At 36.3% G+C, this 10,439-nt stretch overlaps 2 protein-coding genes across 2 annotated transcripts in view; one reads left to right on the forward strand and one right to left on the reverse strand.

Moving 5' to 3' along the window:
* Positions 1 to 45, forward strand: part of LOC106733626 (olfactory receptor 52A5) — a 7,690-nt gene extending 7,645 nt beyond the window's left edge. The window contains exon 2 of the mRNA XM_014583362.1: positions 39 to 45. Coding sequence (XP_014438848.1) covers positions 39 to 45 — 7 coding nt within the window. The remainder of the gene's footprint in view (positions 1 to 38) is intronic.
* Positions 46 to 1,667: 1,622 nt separating this feature from the next.
* LOC102470841 (olfactory receptor 52E2) lies at positions 1,668 to 7,923 on the reverse strand. Its single transcript, XM_014583365.1, has 3 exons — positions 7,853 to 7,923; positions 7,694 to 7,745; positions 1,668 to 2,696 (listed from the first exon to the last, which is right to left on the reverse strand). Exon 3 carries the CDS (start codon positions 2,614 to 2,616, stop codon positions 1,681 to 1,683), a length of 936 nt encoding a protein of 311 aa, XP_014438851.1. The 5' UTR covers positions 2,617 to 2,696; positions 7,694 to 7,745; positions 7,853 to 7,923; the 3' UTR covers positions 1,668 to 1,680.
* Positions 7,924 to 10,439: the final 2,516 nt, after the last annotated feature.

The following is a 10,439-nucleotide window of genomic DNA, read 5'->3' on the forward strand; positions in this document are numbered from 1 at the left end:
TATGGCGCTTACTGATTTTTATGAACAATATAAAAAAGGTTGTAAAATGAAATATACTGTACACCTTTATAAACTTTACTTATCCCAATGATATGCTCTGAGAAATCAGATGTGGATTTAGAGATGAGATAGATCCATAATCCTTCTCTCTGGCAAGCACATGTACTTTAAAAAAGGATTAATGAAAAAATGTAAAACATGTATAGAATACCCTTTAATTACTAGTAAGTGATCTTTTAATATGCAAGTTAGCAAAAATAATTCTTTAAAGAGAGATAATTGTTATAGGGCTTATGTCTTCACTGGAGACACAGAGAGACAGAAAAAGAAAGAAACCCACCACCACCTTCAAGGGGGATGGCCATGCCAAAATCCCTTCTCTTCCATTCTCCTCTTAGGATTTTGGGCATGCATGTACACATGCTTGGTGTAAGATTCAAGCTGCTAGGTCCAGGACTCGAAACGTGGTCGACCATATGGAAGTCCAGTGCCTTAACCACTATGCCACCCGCTGGCTTTTGAATAAGTAAATACTTTCACTGGTTATAAAACAATAATGAAAAAATGATCACATTGATAATTTGTACTTAAATGACTACAAGAATATTGCTTACCAAAGTTTTTGTTAATAGAGTGAATAAGCAAACACAATTAAACTGTCATTACACACTAAATGGCTCAATCTAACAGAAGTATTTCTGAGTAAATAATAAACAGGGCAGGATGGAGGTGTAACAGAAAAACACAACATTCTTCAAGGCTGAACCCCATGAAAAATTCTGTGTTTGTGTTCAGAGACTTCCCAGGTATGCTGGGCAGCATGTGCCTATAACCATAGAGGCTGGCTAAAGCTGTGGTGTACCAAAACATTAAGAAACTGTTGGGGGTTATTTCAAGTTGTTGTAATATTATACCAACTGCAAGTAAGAGAAGTAAGGATAAGTGTATAATAAACAAAGAAAAGTAAGTATAATTCTGATTTCAGGGGTGTGAGGAAATACATATGGAAATACTGGGGCAAGCAGGTGGGTTGGTGGTTAAGGGCATTGGACTCTCACATGGCCAAGCATGGTTTGAATCCCAGACCAGGCAGATTTCTTTCTCACTTTCTCCCTGTCCCCTGGTCAAATTTAAATAAATAAATAAATAAATAAATAAATAAATAAATAAATAAATAAAATAATTCTTAAAGATGGAAAAGAAATACATTTAGAAATACATACATCTGAACAAATAATTTTCTTTATCAGAAAAAAATCCAAATAACAGAGTTAAAAAACAAGGAAGGAAACACAGGCAAGGGACACAGAGTAAGAAGACACAGGAGTTTTAGGGGTAAATATGGAGAATGTAACTGAAAACACCCTCATAAATGATATAGAGTGGATAGAGCACAAAAAATATGGCAGACTCTCTAAGATCCTACTTAAAATCTACTAACTGACATCAGTAATCAGAAATCAGACCTAAGAACTCTGATAGGCTATCATTTATTAAATGTATTGATTGGATATGAAAGCTTAGATGTTTATTTTCTGAATTAAACAACATGTTGACAGGAACTAGCAAAAATAAATAAGCTTTTATTTTAAATGTATTTAAATTTATTCAATATGACATGACGTTTCTCTACTTAAAAGGCCATCTCATATGTATTAGATGCTATTCTCATTCAAGTTCTTATTTTTGCAATAGTATTTTCTTCACACGGTCATAGATCTGTTTGGTTCTGACTCCATATATGACAGGATTGAGCATTGGTGGCACTACAACATAAAGATTGGCCAGCAGTATGTGGATATAGCGGGGAACATTTCGGCCAAACCGATGTGTCATAAAGGAAAACAGAGCTGGTGTGTAGAAAGCAAGGATTACAAAAACATGGGAACCGCAGGTGCTGAGGGACTTAAGTCGGGCTTCACGGGAAGGAAGACGGAAAACAGCACAGAGGATCTGAACATAAGAAAGGGCAATGGCTATGATGTCAAACACTAAGATTGAAATAGCACATAGTCCATAAATAATATTGACCTTGATACTGGCACAGGATAGACGAGCAAGACCCATGTGTTCACAATAGGTGTGAGGAATGACATGATTCCCACAGAAGGGCAATCGCAAAATGAGAAAGACAAATGGAATAACAGAAATAAATGACCTCATTAACACACCAAGACCAATCACAAAAACAGCCTTGTTTGTGAGGATAGTGCTATACCGGAGTGGGTTGCAGATGGCCACGTAGCGGTCATAAGCCATTGCCAAGAGGACTGCTGACTCCATGCCAGTGAAATTGTGGATGAAAAACATCTGTGTGAGGCAGGCTTCAAAGATGATCTCTTTGAGATTGATCCAGAAGATCCCGAGCATCTTAGGGATGGTAGCTGTTGAGAGGCCCAAGTCAATGGTGGCCAACATGGCCAGGAAGTAGAACATGGGCTGGTGTAGGCTGCTCTCAGTCTTTATCACAAACAGAATGGTGAGGTTCCCTGTGAGTGCAATCAAGTATACAGCACAGAAGGGGAAGCCAATCCAGATGTGAAGTGTTTCTAGTCCTGGGATCCCCAACAGTAAGAAGGAAGAGGGGTGAACCTGGGTTTCATTAGAAAGGAACATCGTGCATGGGCATGCAGAAGTCCATGGTACTTACAAATATCCAATTTACAGGACACCAGGTAAAACTCTCAGTTAGAAACCTAAAGAAAAATAGGAACATCACACAATTGTATACATTACATTTTCAGTTAATTTACACAACTAGAAAAATACTTTGGAGGTCAAATGGTGATATTGGGGTAAAATCTGATGCTCTTTGAGGCAATGCCACATGAGGGCGTTCTTCATCTGGTTCAAGTCCAGAAACCCCCTCCGAGTATTCCAGGTGCATATTGGCCCATGATGGGGGCTAGTTGAAGGCTGGGAAACGATTGCAGTAGGACCCTGTTGGGGTTGCTGTTTCACTCTTCCTCTCCCTCATAAGTAGAAATAAATAACCTTGAAAGAAAGATTCATACTACATCAAAAGCATTATGAAGTGGATTCTCAGTAAGAAGGCTCTTGAAGAAGTTATGCTATGTATTGTAACAAAACTAGTCTTTATGTTAATAGGTGTTGATGCCTTTTTTCCTATTAATTTACAGTGGTCTCTTTCAGAAAATCTTTCTAAGATTTTATCTTGATACCCACTTCAGTATTTACCTGCTCAAATCTCCATCAACATAATTTACTTTTGATTTTGACATATGCAGTGCTCTGCCAGGCCCCATAAATAGTGATTTATATTGGTTCCATTTGGCTAGATGATAATGCACAAATGTGAATACACAAAATGGGCGAAAAGTAGTCAGTGAACATACAGCTTAATTGAAATGTTATCTAAAAGATTAAAAGTAATTTCAAATGGTTAAAGTTGGCTGATTTTTAAAATATTTATCTTTAGTACTAGGAAGTAATAGTCAAAAAACACCATCAACAACCTTTGAAGTACTGCCTACTACTTGCAATGTTCTTTTGAAACCTGCACAAATACCATATGCAATCTTTATAAACATATATAAGAAGGTCCAGCAGAAGGAGTAATAATTATATTGTTGGTCTATCATGTAGTTGACCACAATTCAAGTCCTGTACCCAGAAACTTGAAACTTATGCAAGGCATGTGTGTATATGTACCCAAAACCCTGAGAGGAAAATGGATTGTGTTGTGGCCACCCCTGGGAAGTGATTTCTCACTTTCTGTCTCTCTGTTTCTCTCTCTTTCTGGTGAGAAAAAGAAAAAAAAACTCCTTAAAAGAAAAGAAAAAGAAACACATAAGAGAATACATTTGACCTGATTTTACAAAAATATTTATTTCAAAAAAAACCCAAAAAACAAAAATGTTTTCGAATAGTTTAAAAAACTCATCAAATGCTTGAAATGTTATAAAAAACTGAAAAGAAAGTTCAGAGGAAAGTAGTAAATTAGATTTTTCTTCTAATGTAATGGAAATAAGAAAAATATTTTTATATATATCCTTTGTATACAAAACTGTGTCATATTTACAAAGCTCCCTTTATCCATCTCCAACATTTCACAAAACTAATCTCCTGGGACCAGCAGTTAGTGTAATGGCTATGATGCTGAACTCCCATGTAGCTGACCGCGGTTTGAGTCCTGAACCCAGCGGCTTAAACTCATGGCAGGCGCATGTCGTGTATGTCCAAGATCCCAAGGAGAGGAGAATGGAGGAGAAGGGATTGTGGCATGGCCATCCACCCTGGGCGGTGATTTTTCCCATTCTGTCTCTCTGTCTCTCTCTGTCTTTCTGGTGAGCACATGTGCCCTTTAGCAAAAACCTCTCCAAAAAGAAAACAAACAAACCAAAACACCAACGAATCTCCTTTCCTCTCATACCTATCTAAATGAGAGATATCATCATCTTTTTCAAAATAAAACTAACTTACAGGTAAAATTGTATGTATTTATCATGTACTAATAATATTTTGCATATATATATATATACATTTTGGAATGGCTAAATAGCAAATTAATAAATATAATCTTCAAAAAGTTCATGAAAAGTGTATATGTTAGACAAAATGTACAAGGATTTCAGAATTTTTGCATCAAAATAAACTCATACTTTAATTTCATTTTTCCATGAACTTTTATCTTACCTTATTCGTGTGTATATTACTTTATATGGTTATAGTTTTGTGGTAAGAACACTTAATCTTTATTTTCTTTGTGTCTTCAAGAATACATGTTTACTAACCATTGTCACCATGATGTACCATTGATTTTTGCAGTTATTCCTTCTACTAAGTGAAATTTTGTATGTTTTGAGCAGCACATATCCTCACTTTTCATATCTAAAGCATGTATTTAAGATGCATGGCAGGGACCAGCAGTTAGGGTAATGGCTATGTCTCTGGACTCCCACGTAGTCGACTGTGGTTCGCGTCCCGGACCCGGTGGCTTAAACTATGCCAGGCGCGTGTGTGTGCATGCCCAAGATCTCAAGAGGAGAATGGAAGAGAAGGGATTGCGGCATGGCCATCCTCCCTGGGGGGGGGGATGATTTCTTGCTTTCTATCTCTCTGTCTGTCTGGCGAGTGCACACGCCCTATAGCAGAAACCTCTCCCAAAGAAAAGATGCATGGCAAAGGGTCAGCAGATGATGGAGCAGATGATGGTCTAGCATTGCTGGACTCACACATGAGCCATGGTGATTCAATTCCCATTTCCAGCAGCTTGAAAATCAAGCCTGGTGCATGTATGTGTATGCCTGAAATCTTAGGAGGAGGGATTGTGACATTTAAATACCGGGGAGCGGGGTGGTGGTGGTGGTGGTGATTTTTCACTTTCCCTCTCACTGTCTCTATCTTTCTCTCTCCAGGGAATACACATGCCCTAAGGCAAAAACTTCTAAAAAAAAAAAAGATGCTTGGCAAACATATCAAATAAAAGACTCAATAGAAGGAAATACTCTGAGCATAAATTATTAGGAGTCAATAAAATCTATTATTTTCAAAGTTAACTAACTGTTGTCATGTATTTTCAAGTGCCTTACTTATGAAATTTGTTAGGATATTTCAAAGCATTCGATCAGTCATTATATGTAAATGTTTTATACCAATGTTTCTTTTGATTATTTTATTTCCCTAGAGGATTCCAGAGTAGAAATACTAATTATGGACACAGTTTCAGGAAGATAACTATAATAACATAAATATAATATAATAATATAAGTATAATAAATATAATAATCTAAGTATTGATATGAGGAAAACAAAGCCAAGAAGAGGGTAATAATAAATGAGTAATGGTAGGAGCAGTACAATACAGGTAGGGAAAAAGGAGGAATGGTAAATATTTGAAAGAAAGCAAAGGTAAGCAAAGGAGATAGTTGCAGGGCAGATGCCAAGAAGTGTCTATAAGAACAGTTTTCCTCTGTAATGTGCTGACCTTATAATAGAACAGTGGGGACCAGCAGTTGGTGTAATGGCTATGGACTCCTATCTAGTTGACCACAGTTTGAGTCCCGGACCTGGTAGCTTAAACTCACACTGGGTGTGTGTGTGTGCGTGCCCAAGATCCTGAAAGGAGAATGGAGGAGAAGGGATTGCGGTGCGGCCATCTCTTGTGATTGAATGCAAAAGAGAAAATGAAATAAAAAAGGAAAATTATAAAAACCATATTTTTACTTTATCAACCAAACTATATGCAATAGAATCTGAGTAATTAAGAAAATCTTTTAGCTATTACTTGAAGAGATGGTCACTAAAAGAAAAATCATTAAGCAATATCTGTATTTGAAAGAGGGAGAAATGGCATTATATTCTGTAGTTACAAATAAAATAATGAGGAAATTATCTCTCAACTCATATAATTATACCTGCAGTACAGTAGTGTCTGAGTAGTTAGTTAAGCAGAGACAGTGATATAACTACTAAGTAGAAATATTAAGTTATCATAAAACTCATGACATTTTTTTGATGCAAAAATGTGTAGGGACTTTTCCAACAACCCAATAATTTGAAGACATATTCAGAATAATAATATTGTATAGTTGTCTATCATTATCACTCACTCAGTGAATTAAGTGACTAGATTAGGAATCTGAATAGTATTCTCTTTGCTCCAAACACTATAATACAAAAAAGAAAGAACAACAGCAAAAAACCCTATTGACTTCACTTTTCTGTATCTTGAAAATCAGTACATTTGTCTTCATCCTTATAGGATAAGTTTAAATCATTATCATGTCATTTGATTCCTGCATGGTATTTTACAGTATTGAAAAGCATGAATTCTGCACTCAGACTAATTGTATTGAAATCCAGCTTCATGGTTCATTCACTCTATAGTCAGAAGTAAATAAATATTACTTACTGTGTGACTTTTCACACACACACTTAAACATATCTATAACTCATTTTATTGATTTATAAATAGATATGCTACAGGCAAATATCTCTTAAATACGTTATTAGTTTTAGAACAGATAATACTTTTGAAACACATCAAATCATGCTCCAAAGATATGTTATTCATCATTCTTTAGATAACAAGTAGACTAATTTTTCTAAAAGACACACCAGAGAGATTCAATCTAAAATCCAAATGCTTTTATTAGTAATGAATGTCCTCTATTAACCAGAATCCTATTTTTCCCCAACATTCACACTTAGTCCTTGTTTTCTCAAAATATGGGCCTTATCTTCTGTCTTCCTTTTCTAATCTCTCCTTTTCCTTTGTGCATCATTGAACTCTAAGGGTGCAACTGGGAGATGGGAGACTCACCATGCTGAACCCAGGATGAGTCCTGTCTCTGTTTCTTCTCAGCTCTCCTTCTCTTTAAAGGCATTACTCACTCCTGGGAGGAGCTTTCCAACCAGAGCAAGTGCCAGAGAGGACCCAACATCTCTGAGGATCCTGCTTTCTAATCTGACCCTGTCTGATCAAATGAGAGCCATTGGAGATTATAGGATTTTAAGGAAACAAAGGCAAAAAAAAATGAGGTCTAGGTCTGCAAAATGATATAATAGAAGTTCTATCCTTCCTCCTCCCACTTAAACACTGATTTAATAGTCTTCTGTGGGCAAAAATACCTTTATGAGAGCTCTAGGGTATAAGTGAGAGATTACAACACTTGGTGGAGCATGGCATGAGAAAAGACACAGAAGGGGTAAAATGTAGAGTTTCACTTACCTGACAGGACTTTCCTGCAAACATAGCACAACGCATTGTCCAGACTCTTTTCCTGCGGGAAATACGGAGCAAAGAAAATATGGTTAGATTATCTAGACAGCAATATCAATAGATATAGATACAGATACATAGAGACAGATATAGATATGCAACAGAAACCTATTAAGACTTTAAAATGAGGGACCAGCAGATGGCGTAACGGCTACGTCGTTGTACTACCATGTAGTAGATGCAGTTTGAGTTCCACTCACTCTGGGCATGCGCACCCAACCCCAAAAGGAGAATGGAGGCAAAAGGATTGTGGTGTGGCCATCCTCCCTGGGGGGGTGATTTATCGCTTTCTGTCTCCCTGTCTTTCTGGTAAGCACACATACCCTATACCAAAAACCTCTCCAAAAAAAAAAGACTTAAAAATGTTAAAGAAACTGTCATTTGTGAAAACATGGATGAACATGAAAGATATCATGTATCATGTTAAGGGCAATGATCCAGGCACAGAAAGACAAATAGCACATGAATTCACTTGTATATGGAATCTAAAAAAATTGAACTTACAGAAACAGAGAGCAAAATGGTAGTTACAAGAGGTTCGAGGTATAGGGGTTAGGGACATACAGGTAAGGACACAATACTTCAGCTATACATTATTATAACTACATATAATTTTTTACTTGTCAATTCAAAAATAATTAAATAAGAATGAGTGAGCCTGCCCAAAGACATACACATATACACAAACTATCAATATTTATTATTCTCAGTAGTTATTTATACTCTATAATGTTGCTGTAAACACTGATTTACCAGTGGGAAACCTCATTACTGATAGAGGAAATAAGGAGTTAAGTTCCTAACAACCTCCAGTCACATCATTTTCGTTTGCTAGTGTTTCTGTTTAAAGACATCTTATTTATTAAAAGTAAGTAGTTCTCAGAAAGAATTAATTGCACAGTCTTTAAATGACTTAAAACCGGAGGCTTTGAGAGCCATTTGCATTATATATATTCCTTTACCAAAATCTTAGTATAAGTAACCAATGGAATTAGCATTAAAAACCTGCTTTTCCACATAATTTTCTTCCTATAAAACACTTAGCAGGCTTTCTAAAAATTCTTCTACAGCATTTTGATAATAGAACCTGCTTCAGTTGCAAGTTTAACATTATTAACAGTATTACTGCTACTTGTAATGTTCAACCCAACTAGCACTAGTAAGAAAAATGTGACATTCTCACCATGGTTAATTTAAATGTCAATTTTTCTGGTTTTCGCCTTCACAGAAATGTTGTCCACTAGACTTCTTTTTACTAGTTGATATCTCATGAAGCTATAAATTTGCTCTCTTTTTCATCTGTCTAAAAAGCAAAATTTCAACAAAGTTAGTTTGAAGATCTAAGTGGTTATTAGTAGTGATTCATGAATGTGCCAGTATCTTATCAAAACAGACATTCATTGGGCAGGCAGAACAATGGGTCTTGTAAAGTAGATTGAAAAGAAAACAGAATAATACAAAATACAACAGAAAAACGTAGATTCTTAATATCAGGTAACTTCAGGTTACAGGTCTTGTAAAGATTACAACAAAGAAATCTTATCATTCAGGCTCAGGTAGATTGGACAGGAGTCTGATTGGCTGCTAAGAGTCTCCTACTTAGAGCAAAAAATGTTCTGGTTAGGGATTTTCCTGTTTCCTCAGAGTTTTAGTTTGATTATGTAGCACATAGCACAAATTACTCCATTTGGTTTGGTCTGTGGGAGCTCAGTTCAGAACAACAGCCTCCCATAAATTTTACCTAAGATGTATTTCCCATACCTTTATTATATGGTATAGATGTCACATTAGTTCTCAGAGTGGCCTCACCTATAGATAGGCAAACTCACTCTTCTTTTCTTCTAGAGGATATATTTGTTGATTCATTGACTTTGAATTTACAACCAACAACACCATTTCTCATTTCTGGACAAAGGCTATCTACAAAGCTAATTTCTCCACAAAGCACCTGACATCCTTCTTACAATTGGACACTTGAGGGCACTTCAGGACTATGTTGGGTGCTATTTTAAACAGCAATATCATCAACAAAAATGAGAAAAGTGTGACATTAAACAGACTCCCAAAAGGACTCTATATTATGAGAAATGAACCCACATGTCAGAACCTTACCTTGTCTAACCTCAGCTGAGAACATGCCTATCAAAAAATTTTCAAGTTCTTGCAATGTCTGCAAATGACTGAAATTACCACTAGTATTAATCTTAGGTTAAAAATATATTTTAGGCAATGTAATACACTATAAAGTTATATGTAATCCACTGTAATATAAACAAGATTATGATGATAATTAAAAAAAAGAGTGATGTAGAAGACTACTATTGGCAAAATATGGTAGCTATGTTCAAATAAAGCATTCTTTATAGACACACACAAAAAAAGCTGATTAAAAATATAAGTATAAAGGGAACCAGCAGTTAGCGTAATGGCTATGTCACTGGACTCCCACGTAGTCGACTGCGGTTCGCGTCCCGGATCCAGTGGCTTAAAACTCACGCCAGGCACGTATGTGTGCATGCCCAGGATCCCAAGCAGAGAGTGGAGGAGAAGGGATTGCGGCGTGACCATCCACCCTGGGGGGGTGATTTCTCGCTTTCTGTTTCTTTGTCTCTCTCTGTCTGTCTGGCGAGCGCACATGCCCTATAGCGAAAACCTCTCAAAAAAAAATATATGAGTATAAGAAAATGTATATATA

The sequence above is a fragment of the Tupaia chinensis genome, unplaced genomic scaffold, assembly GCF_000334495.1.
Source record: "Tupaia chinensis unplaced genomic scaffold, TupChi_1.0 Scaffold144260_1, whole genome shotgun sequence".
In the NCBI taxonomy this organism is placed as follows: Eukaryota; Metazoa; Chordata; class Mammalia; order Scandentia; family Tupaiidae; genus Tupaia; species Tupaia belangeri.

Excerpts from the sequence above, each read along its gene's own strand:
- LOC102470841 (XM_014583365.1), bottom strand. The coding sequence starts at position 2,616 with ATGTTCCTTTCTAATGAAACCCAGGTTCACCCCTCTTCCTTCTTACTG.